The 16,596-nt window shown below is 40.6% G+C and overlaps 1 protein-coding gene across 1 annotated transcript in view; it reads right to left on the bottom strand.

The window, feature by feature from the left end:
* The window catches only part of NPAS3 (neuronal PAS domain protein 3), an 841,230-nt gene that overhangs the window by 487,548 nt on the left and 337,086 nt on the right, over positions 1-16,596 (bottom strand). The window contains exon 5 of the mRNA XM_055555517.1: positions 2,111-2,187. Coding sequence (XP_055411492.1) covers positions 2,111-2,187 — 77 coding nt within the window. The remainder of the gene's footprint in view (positions 1-2,110; positions 2,188-16,596) is intronic.

Below are 16,596 nucleotides of genomic sequence, written 5' to 3'. Positions count from 1 at the left end.
CACTCTCTTAACGGAGTCCAACATTGAACTGGCACTGGGAACAGTCACTCTTCATTTCTACACTGCTCTCACTGAGCTTACATTTACACTCTTAAGGTTTTTGTTTTAAATTAGATTTAAATTCTTGCAGCTCCTAAGTCCCCCTCCCTACAAAACAATGAACACAAGATTTCCAGAGAGAATTCAGAGGATAATAGGATACCACTGGAATCATTTCTCTCACTGACAAAGTCTTATGCACTGATGGCTTCAGAATATAAATAGGAGTTATCCTGGATCACATCAGAATCTAACAATGTACAGTTGGCCCTCTGTACTCAGAGATTCAACCAACCACGGATCAAAAATATTTGGAAAAAATCCAGAAAGTTCCATAAAGAAAAACATACACTTGCCACATGCCACCAATGATTTGCATAGCATTTGCACTGCATTAGATACTGTAAATAGTTTAGAGACGATTTCAAGTATAGAAGAGGACATGCATAAGTTATATACAAATACCATGTCATTTTATATTAGAAATTTGAGCAACCACAGATTTTTCTGTCCACAGGGGTCCTGGAACGAACTCCCCTCACATACAGAGGAACAGTGGTGTATATGGTATCACTCATACAAAACTTATAATGGAGATTCTGGACAAAAACGTACAGGGAAGAGGGAAATAAAAATGCAAAGATCCAGAAAGAAATATCCTTCCTGTGTCCCTGAAACTTATCTACTACAAAGGTAATTCAAAACTTTATGTGCACAATAGGATAGCGTTTCCTAAGGTGCAGTTCAGGAAACACAGTTCTATGGGATGTCAACATATATTAGTGGAGAAATGAGAAAGATCAAAATAAATAAAAATAAATAAGGACCGTTCAGGCCTTAAATTTACAAAGGTGAATAGTGACATCTCAGACCTAATAAAGCATCAAAATTATCTCAAATGGTTGTTAAAAGTAACAAATTCCTGGATTTCACCCTGAAGACCCTGATTTACTAGGTCCAGGAGAGACCCAGGAATTTGTCGTTTGAACAACTGTCTCGATGACACTGAAGCTGTCAGCCAAGGAACCATTTTGGAGAGTCACGGGGGTTTGACCATGGACAATCTGATGAAAGCAGTTTTTCTAGGGTATATATTTTCAGAAATTACATGCTAGATTCAGTACCACTTTGGCTATCTAGAAAATGAAAGCACCATAGAGACCTTTTTTAACAAAAATTACTCTGAATGGACAGGAGTTTGTAGTTTAGCTTTGTTTTTATCCCAAATCTTATCTAAGGAAAGCAACCATCTTTTTCCAATAAGATGCCCAAACACCCCAAATATGTCTGTTTCTTCAATTCCAGGTTAAAAATGAATCTTACATGTACAAAAAAAAATAAAAGCTTTGGCCATGGCAACATTTATCCTGGAAAGAGAAACAATGCAGAATGATAGTCAAAGTAATGATTTGCAAAATCTTAACAGAAAAAGTTCTGAGTAAGTGAGGCGGTAAGTTTGGGATAAATTTTTTCCAAGACTAAATAACTACAGGTCCACGCCTAGTCACCCTCATATTTTTCATGAAAGTCACTGGAAAGATCAAATTATTAATATCTGTCTCCTCTTACTTAAAAACATACTTTAACATCTCACCCTAACAAAGTCGGTACTTTGGGAAAGCTAACATTAGGGTGGGAAGCACTTATGAATATAAACTCAAGCAAAGAACAAGTGAAGTTTGGCAACACATAAAAATGTCACATACTTTCACAACAAAACTTTGCTCTTCCAAAAACAAAATATAGCTCCAAAGACACACATATATGTTCACTTACAAATGCAGCACACACAATCATTCTGGGAACAGCCAGCTACTATACGTTGTGCATCAACTCAATAGTGCCGCTCATCTCAATTATTATAGCACAAATAATACTTGCCCTCCCTTTCTCATTAATATTCTCTCAAGGGATGGCTTTCTAAAAAGAAAAAAAATAAATTCATAAAAATTTCATAATTCCAAGATACAATAGCAAGTCATACACATAGCTGCAATAAAAGGCATTTTCATAAAAAGACTAAACGTGGATTTTTCTTAGCAAAATGTAACCTTTTTTCGTTTAAAGGTACCTGTAAAATGTGACTTCCCAAATGTGCTTCAAATACTTCAATGGCCAGTGCACTGGGGCTTCTCCTTCGCTGTGCACCTATAACTTAAAGAAAAAAGAAAGAGAAAAGGAAAGAAAGAAAGAAAGAAATTAAGTTGGGGCTCCAATTCACACCTTCAGCTTCATTTCTCTTTAATTGTATCACTAGATAGCTACTATAGCTCTAAGATCTGAGAGAATCACAAGCCAGTTTTAACTCTGGTTCTCAGTTGCCTGAGCAAATCAGAGCCGAGGCTGAATTTTCATCTCAGAATATCAACTTCTATAAACATTAAAATCAGATTTAATGTTTTTTTTTTGGACTATTTTCCCTATACTGAAGCAAAAAAACAGGAATGTTCACATTAAAAAAAATAAATTAGTAAGCTGCTTTTCTTAAAATTTAGGTATTGTTATTTTTAAAGCAAATACATATTTCTTTTTCCTTCCAGAGAAACCTGAACATTTAATATCCTCTAGGCCAGGGGAAAAAACAACAGGATTTTTTAAATGTTCTAATGCAATCACTTTATCATAATTTAATAAGCACAACATGTTGGCTAGGAGATTCTCATTAGTGACTGTTTGCACTAGTGTGAAGTGTCTCAGGATGGCTGGATTTAATATTTACTGAACATTCACGTGTAACTGTTCCTACAGGACCCGCAGGAAGCCCAGGTGGAAGCTTGTTTAGCCTGTACCTCGCAGCTCAGTGACTGTTTCCTTATCTGAATACTTCTGTTCTTCTGCTAAGGTATAGTTAGTCTTTCTGTTCCTGGCATAGCCTACATGTGTTGTCTGCAGGCACATACACCCAGAGAGCCTCCCGATCCTTAACAGAAGGGCTGACTGCATGATATTTAGGGGATCCAGAATTGTGGGTCATCACTTCACAATTTCTTTCTTTTTTTTTGCACAGGGTCATGATTTGCTTTTAAATCTGTTCTAGCTATTTTTCCAGTTTTAAAAAGTCCTCAAACATAAAAATCTACTTTGCTTTCCAGCAATTTATGAAAGAAAATATTCAGAACTTTTCCATATTTCAAACAAATACATCCCTTACCTCTTCCTGCTTTTCTTAAAAATTGACAAACCTCGGTTCCCTCAAATCTAGACACTATGAATTGAAAATAAAATTAAACCCCCTTTCTTTCTTCTCCAAACGCTTTCAGCTAGTTGACAAGACAATACCAGCAAAATGCTGCTGGGATAATTCTGTTATGTCTCAGTTATACTAAGTCAGTTAGTTAGAGCCATACCTTAGTAGGGATAATATAAGTGTACTTAGGATCATTGTGCTGTGCAAAAGTAGGCAGTTCCCCCCTGCAATTGTGAGCTAATGTCTGCCATGTCTGAAAGGCACTTTGAAACTAGTATGAGCAGTAAGTATCACTATTACTTGCAAGAGGAAATAAAAAAGGCATTTTCTTTCAATGGGAAAATTTATAAAATGTAATTGAAGAGTGATTATTATCAGGGAATATTCCAGTTGGAAGGGACTTTAGAGATCGCTATTCTAACTTCTTCATTTGCTTCAGAAGCAAAACACACAACTAATAATTTTAAAATAGAAAAAAATCAATTTTCTACCCTCAGATTAATCATTACTATAAGTATAGACATAAGATTTTTAAAATTTTAATATTAAGATGTACTTAAGATAGTATTACTGGGTGTGTGTGCATTTCTGATTAATTTCCTATTCTAACATGCACATTACTCCCTTCAAAACTCCTTTGGCATTTTTGATAATGCAGCTGTCTTGCTGAATACTGTTTTCAGTTTCTAGAGTGTTAATTGCACATTATGGTTGCTTGGTGTGAATGATCCCACATGAATAAAATCTGCAGTTCTCTCTCTTTTTTTTTAAAAAGATTGTTGGGGGGAGGGGAGCTTTAGAGAGGCAGAAGGGGGTGTTAAAAAACTTCAAAAGTGTCCACTCTGTTATTGAGGCAGTAATTAGGATTCAGAAAGCTCTTTATTAATAGTTTAAAATTTGGGGGCATTTCAGGACTTCCAATAATGAGGTTTAAAATAAACCCCTGTAACTCACAGAAAAAATGGACTGATCTCAGAGAACATACACTCTTCTCCAAAGAACTGGATTAAGAGGGGGGGCAGAGTAACAGCCACCAATCTATTGAGGACCTTGAAACATCACAGGAAATGAAAGGAACTTGTTCATTCACTAGAAGGTCCAAGGAGTATGCTCCAATAACAACTGCCTTCTTGAAGCATGAACTATACTGCAGGAACTATACTGGGTTCCTGCAGGGGTTATTTAAGCCTGGCCATTGACGGCCATTCTTTTCTTGCCTTTCCTCAACTTAGGGCTCAGCTGTTCTTCAGGTAAGTGGTCCAAATGCGTAGATAATTAGGAATTTTATTTTAAAACCTTATTAGTCAGTCTGGAAATCCCACATGCCTCCATCAGGTCTTCTGTCCACGAGTCCTACACCCGCAGAGTTAGTTTCCTTTGTTCTTCAGATCCTCTATAGAAACCCGAGTGTGCATTCTAGTACATGCTAGCATAACACACAAGAATCTTGTAAGTGGTTTCATGCTTTTCCCTTCAATGGCATTTTTATTACACTGGAACTTCTCTTGATTTATATGTTTTGCACTTATGCAGGTGATGTGGGGCTGTAAAGACAGTTCCTAATTTTACAACCAACATAAATATGTTAAACAGGAACCCATTATGCCCCAGGTAGAAGCCCAGCTCTGACTTGAAGCATTAGTGGTGACTGAATAGATGTTAAATGTGTACTTTTTATCTTGTACTTTTCATCCCACCACATTTGGGATTTTGAGTAGTGAGATAATAATCTGATAACTCAGGAACAATACAAACACAGTTATTTTGCTCCTCTATGTTAATCTCATTGTGTTTATGGAGTATCATTTATGCCTAAAGAAAAACTAGAGAGGCACTTCCTCAATAAGGGTCATCATTCTCAGAAAAGTAATACACTGTTTATGAAGTTCTCTCAGACTGCTGTGTTTTGGAAGTTGACAGTTTTTAAAACCATTTGATAGCCCCCACACATACATACTTGGTACTGCTATACAGGTTAATGTTTAATCTGCGGACACTTCAGTCATTTGTCTGTTCAATTAAAAGACAATGATTTGGAATGTAAAGAATACTAAATCAACCAAAACATGCATAGCACATTGCTAAATAAATGAAACATGCAGTCCTATATCTGTGAGGACTATATCTCAGTCACTGACAGTGATGAGAATTGTATAATTTGAACAGGTTATATAAACTGGTAAAAGAAAAAAAAAAAACAAGCCACAGTAGTTCAAATTCAGTTCAGAAATTACTGAGTACCTATGTGATGCTAAACTTGGTAGCCCCTGTAGGGTAACCTGTGCTATAAAACCTCATAAACATTGCATCAGAAAATTTTAAGCAATTCGAAACAAAGATAGGCCCAGCATAACATGATCAAGAAAACAACATGATCATCTCATGTTTTTCAAGGGTTAGAAATAAAACACCTAGAGTGAAGCAATGTATAGGGAGAAAGATTTTTAAAAATTGACTTTAGAAATTCTGATTGTCTCAGAAATATAAAATGATATGATGAATCATTAGGATTGCACATTTGGCCTTTCTCTCATTAAAAAATGGAAGACAAAAAAAAATGAAAGAAGAAAACCCCAATCTGAAGCATGTATCTGAAAAATTCATTTTGTCCCTCAACGGTGTCAGCAAAAAATAACCTAGACTCTTCCACATAACCTTGTGAGGTAGTCTTTGAGAATTAATTAAGTGCAATAAAAGACAATCCCTCTTTGGGGAAATACACCACACACTCCCAGTCATATTACTAACCAGTGCCCGTCACCTTCAGGGATGCACAAACGCCAGGAAGGCTGAGGATTATCGCTCAGTGGGAGTTTGACCTATTCAGACAAAAGGTCAGCTTGCCATTGAAGAACCCATTAGAAAACAGAAGCAGGCCAGCTCAGTGGACACACGTAATGAACGGCGGAAAAGTCATGAGCCATTCTTGCCTTGCGTCCTGCGTTGCCCTTTTCCCCCAACCCTCCCCGCCCCCATTTCCAGAGCAGCTGCAGCTGCCCCAGCCCCTCCCTGCACAGTTCACACTGGGAAGGTAAACCACAGGCAGGGAGAGAGAAAGGGGCGCATTATTTCAGGGATCCCTTGAAAAAGACACTCAAAAGTGAAGAGGATGACACTGGGAGGCAGGGTTGCCAAGAAATTGTTTGATTTAGGAAACGTCATTAGCAGATAGGGAATACCATTTTGGGGCTATTTTCTCATCCAGCTCTCCCTCCACGGGGAGCCGAGCGGCAGGATGGATGAATGCAGCCTTAACGTTCTGCAGGTGGTATTTCAAGAGTGGAGTCATCCACCGAGTAAAAAGGCAAGTTTGGTGGGTATCCTCGGAATCTGTTAAGTAAGGGGCAAGACTCTGTTCCTACACTGAGCTTGGGGGAAGAGAGGACTAAAGGAAATCCTGGACATCACTCCTGGGCTTTAGCACTTGGGCTAAGCAAAGTCGGAGTCTGGGAAAGAAAAGAGTACAGAATGCTTAATGAGTCTTCCCATGACTACCAAAGAGAAGAAAAGGGATTTCCCTTGAAGAATGTCAATTAGCCTCCCTCACTGTAGGGCAGATGAAGCCAGGGAGGGTTTTCTCAGAAGTCTCAGAAGTTTATGAAGTATATAATTGTGTATATGTGTGTCTCCCTATAAAAATAAACACTGATATGGTTTTATTGACTATGGGACCAAGTCTTCATTCTGACACTTATTCTTATCGCTCCCCCTACTGCCCAAATTCACAGTTTGTACCCTTTCAACACTAAATTCCTCACTGTTTGTGCATGCCCTAAACACTGGTAGAATTTCAGGTCGGGATGGGGAAGATGCACTGGAATCACCCATGGTAGGTACCTGATTAACCCAAACAGCTGCACTAAAATCGAAACTGTTGTCAAAAGCCCAATGTGTGGAGTTTCCACACACTACATGAAGTGAGTGTCTGAAAACAAAGAACAACAACACTTTTTCAATGTATTTTCACCAAGATAAGTTTTTTACCCCTTAAAATACAGGATAACTGAGAACCAGCGAAAAGAAACAGGGACAGGTATTGCTGATCGGGCATTTGAATGGTAGGTTAACATTAAATAATAAGAAAGAAAACCTTCCATATTCAAAAACAGTGTAGTATGGGTTTATTTTTAAACTCAGATCCAGAATGTTCTAAAAAATACATTTTTATAATTCATATCTCAAGCATATTAACACTTGATTATTGGTAATTAACATTATATTACCAATTTAGTCAAAAGAAGTATTTAATCTATTAAAATAACTGAAACTCTAAGAAGTCTTATGCTGATTCAAAAATTCTTTTTTGCAACACATTTAAATTTCTCCCACAATTAAAGATGCACTGAATATATTCAGGAAAAGCATTAAGGGTGATAAGACTGTGAGAGTATTAATATTTACAAATGAGTGGCTGGATTTAAGAAGAAGGAATCACGTCTGCTTTTATCAAAAAAAGCCTATCTGTATGGCTACAACTAGTACAAACTAAGGGGAATACACAAAACACTCAATGATCTGTTTAAACAAGAATGTGTTTATCATGCACTTCCTATCTTCTGAAGAACTTAAACAGTATTCACAGATTTTTGAACACTTTCTTTATAAAACTTTTCTTCATCAAAATGGTAAACTGCCTAAAAGTGAAATGGCACCCAAGTATTACTTTTATAAGTCTTAAAAATGTTTCTTGTATGAATTCCAAGGACTTCTTTTCAGTACGAAGTTTTCATTTTAAAGAGTCATTTTGCCCACTTGCCTTGCTTTTCCTTTGAAGGAAATGAGAGTTAGCAAAGCAGGTGTTTCTTCATCTGTAGGCAGGGAAAGAGGAAAATAGCTGTTTTCTGACAATGTGGAAGTTACTACAGGAGCTATTATAGGTACTTTACATGGGTTACATAGAAGTTGATCAACACACTTCTTGAGAGGACCCAAACTTCCAGTTGGCAAGTACATTCTTAAGGCAATGGGGTAACCTGCTGTTCGGAGCAACAGCACTAGAGAGGATGATGAGATGCTGACAGTCTGCATCTCTGAGGTCAGAAACCTCAGGAAAATACAGGCATGAGCCACAGCCTAGGCTGAAGGTTGGGGAGTGGGGTACCTCAGGGGAATCCTCAAGAGATGCATGGAGGTATAAGGGCAGGATTGAAGGAATAGATGAGGGTATGCTTTATTTCTTGATTCTGCAAAGTAATTATTGCAAAATCAAACAGGACTCTCTAACAACGGTAGGTAACAATCATTTCAATTTAACTTTCTTAATCATTCTCATAACAATGTATACAAAAAACAGTCACTTTTACAGGACTTGAAATCCAACCACAACTCCAAGCCTTTTCTGAATGTATTTTTTTATTTTAACAAAGTGATGCTGCAGGGCTTGCTTTGGATGCAGAGCTTAAACTATTTAATTCCCTTTATACAGTGAAGGGAATTCACTTTTTGTATTTACAAAATAAAAAAAATAGATTATGACTAATTCTTGTCTTTGGATTTCCAGCAGAGATATAGGGTATCATCAGTTGCACTCTCTCTCAATTTGGAAAAGTTTGAAGAGTGAGGCAGTTATAAAGTGACTTGAGAACAGAAAGAACAGAAACTATAGAACAGGAGAACCTCTGAGCGGCAGAAGGTCTTGATTTTTATCTAAAGTGAGCTCAGCAAAAGTTATCAACTAATTCATTCTGGCTTCAGGGCTCCCAGCAGCCAACACTTACCGAGCCTCACTATGAGGCAGGCATGTTGCTGGGCCCTCAGAACACAGAGATGACCGACAGAGAGTCCACTGAGTGAGGTAGTCTTGTGTGATAGAAAGGTCCAGTGGGCCACAGGGAGTGGCACTGCAGACACCAGCCCAGGCTCCAAGCCTGAACACGTGCCTGAGGTGGGAAGGTGCTCTGCCCGAACACCATCTGGAGCTCTGCTTCTGAGCTGCTTCTTTTCTTGTTGTTACTCTTGTTCTTGTTTCTCTTCTTCCTATGATAACCTTCTACCAATCACCTACTCCATTAAGTCATGAAGGACCAAGTACTCCCGACTACAGCTTTCAAAAGGAAAATTAGAAAATTCCATCTAATTTGGGATCTGAAAGCAGCACAAACTACACTAAGTTGGATACTTGTCCTTTAATTGGTAGAAATGACCTCCCCCAATAATATGCGAAAACTGTTTTTGAGAAGTTGAAATTTTTAATGGGGGTTAGGTTTGGTATGCTCCCTCAGTAGGGGCTGAAAAAAAAAAGGATTATTATACTTTCATTTTGCAAAATGTCTTAAAAGCCTTTCAGTTGAGTGCCATTGTAAGACTGTCACCCCTTCTGACCTCAGTGACACACAGACTGTTAGTGGCATGACTTAGCCCAGTAGGAAGGAACTAGAGATCATCATTGCATTGGTATGGTGTCAGTCAGCATGTGTGCATGCTAAGTCGCTTCAGTCGCGTCTGACTCTTTGCAACCCCATGGATTATAGCCCGTCAGGCTCCTCTGTCCATGGAATTCTCCAGGCAAGAATAGTGAAGTGGGTTGCCATTTCCTCCTCCAGGGGATCTTCCCGACTCATGGATTGCAACCACATCTCTTATGTCTCCTGCATTGGCAGGTGGGTTCTTTACCACTATCCCCACCTACACTTAGTCATAAAAGGAAAAAGTTCACATCTGTGATCTTGATTGTTTTTCCTCCCAAGTCTGATTCCAAAGCTTCATGTTTTGACGACTGTAACATCTGCTACGAATGCTGAGGAAGTCAAGCACAACCTTATGGCTTCCATTCTAATGCTCCATCCATCCTTCAGGCTTTCCAAGGCCACTAATACGGCAGGGGGGCTAGGAAAAACTGGCTCTGCAGGAAGTAGCTTGTGTCTCTGAGGTAGAAAGAAGGCAGTGTCTCTGGTTCTTTCCCCTCCTCTCTCTCCTGTTCATCCACTCATATATTCATATTCACATTCTCTCACGTGCTAGCTGACTCTTGGACCCCATCAGTGCTTAGTGGTGTGTTTAGAGACTTTCTGACAAAAGAACAGTCAAAAATAAATAGTGCCATGAAATAGTGGGCTGTCGACCCAAAGGACATAATGCTACAATCATAACAGCAGCAGCTACTGAAAAAGGCACGGATTGATTTCCAGAGCTCCACCATTTCAGACCATGGTAATACATTTATTTATGAAAAATTTAGTGAACACTTAAAATGTGGAAGATATTAACCTCATAGACCTAGGAGCTAGCAATATAAGCCAGGTTCCCATTTCCATTTCTGAATGCTTTCTTAATATGTCAGCAGAAGAAAGCTAAAAGCCTCCATGTGAAATTTGTGTTGAGTCTCTACTTTTAGCTGGGTACCATGTCAGTGGATATAAAAATGAAAGCACCATCCTGACCCTCCAGGTGACCAGAGTCTAGTGGGAAGACATATACATAAGCAAATAAATAAAATCCAACGAATGTGTGACTCTCAACTCTGCATTGGGGCAGGGAGAGCGGCGGCTTCAGTATAGGGGCGTGCCGGAACTGTGTGTGGAGGGTGAGGTCACGTAGACAGTGAACTATAACAGTCAGTACCTTGAGATCCACTGGCTGGACATGGAGGCCAGAACAACTTCACCTTAACCTAGCTACACGTGCGAGGTTCCAGGCTCACCATCGGCTGGCTCCAGCCAGCTTTTTCTCAAGCTGCAATCCCAATGGACTGTCACACTCCTCAAGACACTTGCATGTCTGGGTGCCACACTTTTACCACAACTTCCTGGGGCTCAACACTATAGCTTAACAGTCACACAATTACATCCAGGAGGATCAAGGTTCACTCAGCTCTGTCTGAAAACCCAAACTTTACCTCCTCCCCAAGATGCTCTCTGCCCTCTCCTTGCCTGAGTTCAATGGAAGGACTCACATTATTGGCAAATAGCTGCACACAGAGGAAAGGATTTGGGTTCTGGAGTCAGGCCGACCAACTTTGAAATCCTCCATTTCTCTCTATTAGCTGGGTGGTCATGGACAAATTAGGCTCTGGGGACCTCAATGTCTCATTGTGTCAAGGGGAGCTGCTGTGAGGACATGTGACACCCCCCATCTCTGTTTTTATTTTCCTCCTAGAACTTATTGGCATGTTGTCTGTCTTCTCCATTAAGGACTTCCCCAGTGGCTCAGTCAGTAAAGAAACAGCCTGCAGTGCAGGAGACACAGCTTTGATCCTTGGGTTGAGAAGATCCCCTGGAGAATGGGATGGCTACCCACTCCAGTATTCTTGCCTGGGGAATCCCATGGACAGAGGAGCCTGGTGGGCTACAGTCCACGGAGTCGCAAAGAGTTGGACATGACTGAGCAACTAATACTTCCACTTAACACTCTTTCTTCTCCACTCACATTGTTCCCTTCCTAAGCTGGAGGAATCGTTTTGTGCACTGCTGAAACCCTAACAGTTAGATTAGGGCCCAGAACACAGAAGGTGCACAATATATATTTGTGAATAAATGAACAGTCTAGAATTCTAGCCCGTGGGAGGCATTCAGCACATGTCAGCTCTTCCTCCTTGTCATGCAAAGTGGAGGCCTAGTCAAAGATGACTTTTCTAGATCACCATCTGCATCCCAATTTTTACAGAAACATTATTTTTCTTAAATATGCCCATTTCTTAGGAATTATTTACCAAACTGTTAGAAATATGTGTTCCCCTATATGCTTTACCTAGTTTCTGTCTTTCCTGCAGCGTGACATAAAATCTACAGTGTCACCAGAAACCCTGTGAGCCAAGTGCAATCAGGGCCTCAAACCAGTGCAAACATTTCACACATACTTGGGCAAAGAGCCAGCAATTCACTGAGTGTCAGCAACTGCCCACTGAATTTTCTCTTGAAGATTCACTCATGTACTATTCTAGCAGTAATTGGCATTCATTTTAAGATGCTGAACGCTTCCAACATAACTTGATTAGGTAAACGTACAGAGCTACCAACACTGGAAACCAAAATCACCTCTTCCAACCCCACCATCTTCTCTGATTACATACAAACAAAAGCCCACACAATTATCAATGGTAACCGAGTGGGAACTAGGTCTTGCTTATGTTAGATCAAGGTTTTCATCACCACTGCCATCTGCCTCGTGGGGACCTACAGAGGCTATGATTTACAGAGTTAGAAACTAAATAAGAAAAATGAACACTATTGGGAGTTTAGAGATTAGTAAACAAGCTGACAAGATTGTCAGGCCTAAAATTAAGAACACACACAACCATATACTTTCACACTCATCACCACCATGAAACATATCAAGGAGGAAAAAAAACCTAATTTGAAGACTTATTATTTAGATCCATGACTTAGCCCAAGCCTCTCTTTGTCAGAGGTTCTTAACATGTTTCTTTCTTTGAATAACAGACATGTTTAAGCAAACTGTCTTCCTAAGGCAATATTTAAACACAAAGCTTTTGTGTACACAATTATAAAAATTCCAGAGAGCCTCTGACACCCATCTGTAGACCTCATGTCAAGAATTCTTGCTTTAGACAAGAGCCAGGCACCCACATACAGCCTGTACCAGCCTGGCACTTAGTGGGACTGAGCAAATGATTCCTTGAATGAGCAAGTAATCAAATGAACACCCAAATGAATGAACGCAAGGAGACTCAGTCAGAGAACACACAGCTAAAGCAGACACTTGTATTCTGTGTGGAACTCTGAGTCTGAAAGCAGCAGCCAGTTAGTCGGTTTATTCACAAAAATTGCTTTGTGGAATTATACACTGCTCCTCCCCTTCTAAATGCAGACAGAGGGAGGAAAGGAAAAAGAGATAATGAAGGTTTGCAAATGAAGTGGGTACAACTGTGCAATCAATCAACGTTTTCTGAAAAAGAATCTGCATCACTTGCCAAAAATCTGAACTGAATAACTGAACCAGCATTCTGATGAGAATGGACTTTGCCACTAGCCAGTCATTTTTGTTTGTCTTCCAGCTGTCTTGCTTCTGTTTTCCAGGAAGCCTCTGGTCTCTTCTTAGCAGGTTCAGGCCTGGGAATTTATTTAATCATGTTCAAATGCTTACTCCATGCTTATTCTTTTTAATAAATCTTTGCTGACTGTTTAAGAGTAAATACTTAGTATTTACTAATACTGCCTAGTATTATGCTAGTTGAAAAGAATACAATTGCTCATCTAAATATCCACTGATGGCCCACTAAGTGCCGGGTCCTCTTTTAGTGCTAGGTCATGGAAGAGTGAACAAAGCAGACAAACAGGCCTTCATGGAGCTGACATTCCAATGGGGAAGTCAACAACAGCGACAACAACAATGTACACACACCTCAACGTGGTAAACAGCAGAAAGAAAACGGGGCAGGGGCAAGAAGCAACAGGTCTTTCTGTATAATAAAGGAAAATCAGGGCAGACCTCTCCAGGATCTATCTGAGGAGAGATACCAGTAAGGTGAAGGGGTGACGTGATGTACAGGTGAAGGCAAGAGGAAGTGGAAAGGCCCTGAGATGGGAGGAGCTTCTCAGGTTCAGGAAAGGGCAGAGAGCCAACGTCCTCCAGGAACTGAGAGAGTGGAGAAAGGAAAACAGCAAGTGCAGCAAAATAATGGTTTACTTGGAGGGTGTCAGGAAAGGGGGGCATCTCACTCCAGTGAAAGTCAAAGAAGTGAAAGAGAAGAGAGTGTTTCGGCTAGAAAGGAGTAGAAATGCCCCAGGCAAACAAGTCAGGGGTTAGTGGTGGAGGTGGCCAGAAGAGCGTACCCAATGGCACAAGGCCAGCAGGGCAGGTGAGTTTGTTATACCTGCAGGGAAGGAAATTTCAGGACACCTCAACAGGCTAAGTCACAGGTGGTCTCACGAGCACTGCAGAGGAGTTCCTAGTTCACACAGAGTAACTGGGATTTGTTTAAAGAGTCCTATAGGGGTTGGAGTTGAGCACAAGTATGTGTCATGTCGACAGGGCAGAGCAGCACGGAGTAGAATTGTGTTTGGAGGGAAGATGAATAGACTGGCTATTTCATAGTTGAGGCAAGAGATGGGGTTGCCCAGGTGGCGCTACTGGTAAAGAACTTGCCTGCCAATGCAGGAGACCCAAGAAACGCGGGTTTGATCTCTGGGTCAGGAAGATCCCCTGGAGGAGGGAATGGCAACTCACTCCAGTATTCTTACCTGGAGAATCCCATGGACAGAGGAGACTGGCGGGCTACAGTCCATGGGGTCGCAAGGAGCTGGACATGGCTGAGCACATACACACAGCTCAGGGAAGAGATGAAGATGAGTTAACCCTAGTAAATAAGATAGAAAGATCAGAGAGGAGTTTGGTTCTGAAGGTTTTTAGGAGGTAGGATTGAGAGAGCACTGTAACTGAATATTGAGGGGAAAAGAAGAGCCAGGCATGAATTCCAGTTGTTTGGTTGGCAAACGGTATAGATGGTTCACTCATTCCCTGTGCTAGGACATACTAGAACACGAGACCCTGAACTGGAGGTGTCTTTAGGGCAGGCCCATTGAGATGAGGTGTCCAGTAGACTCAAGGCTCTGGGCTCAGGGGTGGCAGAGATGCAGTCTTGGCGGCAAGTCGTACAGATGGGCGTAGAAGCTGGGGTGGGGCAGAATGAGGGAGGGCAGTGGGGAGGGTCCCGTGTGGGGAACACCTGCCTTTATAGAGAGCAGGGGGAGAAGCACAGAATCTGAGAACAAACACCCAGAGGGGTAGCGGGGAGATAAAGAGGCGGCGGTGTTCTACAAAGAGCAAGACCAGATCATCTGAAGGAGAGGCTCACCGAGTACATCCGATATCACAAGACGGCACTGAGGTGGGGCCGCTGCTGCCAACTGAGGGGCAATGAGAGGTGAGAACCCTGAGTTCTATACTTTAAATTCCTTTTGCTTCACTTTGGAAGTGAAAGGAAGGAGAATAAGGGAGGAAATCTTGGCAAGAAGAAAAGTAGGAAACACCCACGGGAAAGAAATTACTTATTAAGTGACTTGAGGGTGTTTATACCCTGAGATAAAGAAGCAAGTAACAGCCATGAGACACAGAAAGATGGAAAATTCTCAAAAGAAAGTACACCACTGTGCAGAGTTTAGGTAAAGCTGAACAATATGCATCATATTTTTAATTCAATATTTTATTATAATCTGAATCTACAAAAATGATGTTCCATGGTGTGGAGACCCATCCAGTCAATAAGGATTTCAACTTTGGAACAAGTTCTCCTGGATGCTGGTCAGACAACATAATGATCTACAACCCAAGCTTAGGAGTGTATTTCTACAGGACAAGGTGCCAGGCACATCTAAGATCAAGCCATCATGTCTTCCATCCATTCTCTCCTCCTGTGAAGAGTCTTCATTCTGCTGGGAGTACAGGCTCATTATTTCAGAGCAGTCTCCCTCCCTCTTGGTTTTCTCCACTGTGTATTTAGGGACATTAAACGCTCTTTCCTAAGATCCATGTCTTTCCTGTCAACTTCATGAAAACAGAAAACTCCATATACGTGGATTTACAAACATGCTATAAAAAGTACAAGACCCCTCTTTTGTATGATGCTGTGTCGAGGCATTCCCCTCACCTTACACTCCAGTATTGTCCCTCACTTCATGTCTCAGTAATAAAGCTCTCTCCTATTCCAATTGGTCCCCAGTCTCTTGTCCTTGTATCTCCTGCCAACGCAAAAGCTCTGAAAATGTCACACATAGAGGAGTTACCTGGAATTGCTTTTGGAGTCCCTGCAACTCTTGGATCACAAAAGCAATAAGTACTTCTCCCTCACAGCCAAGATCTGTCAAATACCCATAGGCAAGTATTGCAACAGATAATTAATATACTCAGGTGTGAACTAAAGGAATATTAACTAATCAGAGAAAACAAAAATGCCTTTTATTTGTTGGAACAAGCAAGTGAAAAGGGAAAGAAGAACCTCATATTCCTCCTGCTTTATTTAATGAATATTGATTAAGCCAATGAAGAAAGAAGCCAAGAATGGCTCTGTGTAGAACAGAACAAAAAAACCCTGCTTCCCAAGAAATCTTTCTTACAGACACAGTGGCTTCAGCTTCAGTGAGGTAGAATTTTCTACGTGGCAAGAGAGAAAGACAATTTTTTTTTCCTCTGGAATTTCAAAAATACTGTTTAAACAAATTGCATCCTCAGCACTCAGAAGAAAATACTAAATGCTCCCCTTGGCTCCCTCAACTTGCTCCTCTTATTAGCTTTCCTCTTCTGTTTCCGGCGAAGGCGGCTCACTCTGGGGCTTCTGGAATTTGATTGGGACTCCGGGCACCTTTATTTTCTTGGTCCAATTTCACTTATATTTATTTGCAGCACCGCTGCCACTTTCTTTTTTTCCTTCATAATTGGAACCATAGTTGAGAGTGAGAGCAATGAGCTCTACATGC

The sequence above is a fragment of the Bubalus kerabau genome, chromosome 19 (assembly GCF_029407905.1).
Source record: "Bubalus kerabau isolate K-KA32 ecotype Philippines breed swamp buffalo chromosome 19, PCC_UOA_SB_1v2, whole genome shotgun sequence".
Lineage (NCBI taxonomy): Eukaryota > Metazoa > Chordata > Mammalia > Artiodactyla > Bovidae > Bubalus > Bubalus kerabau.
The sequence above is the reverse complement of the archived record's forward strand: the minus strand, read 5'-3'. Positions and strand labels throughout refer to the sequence as shown.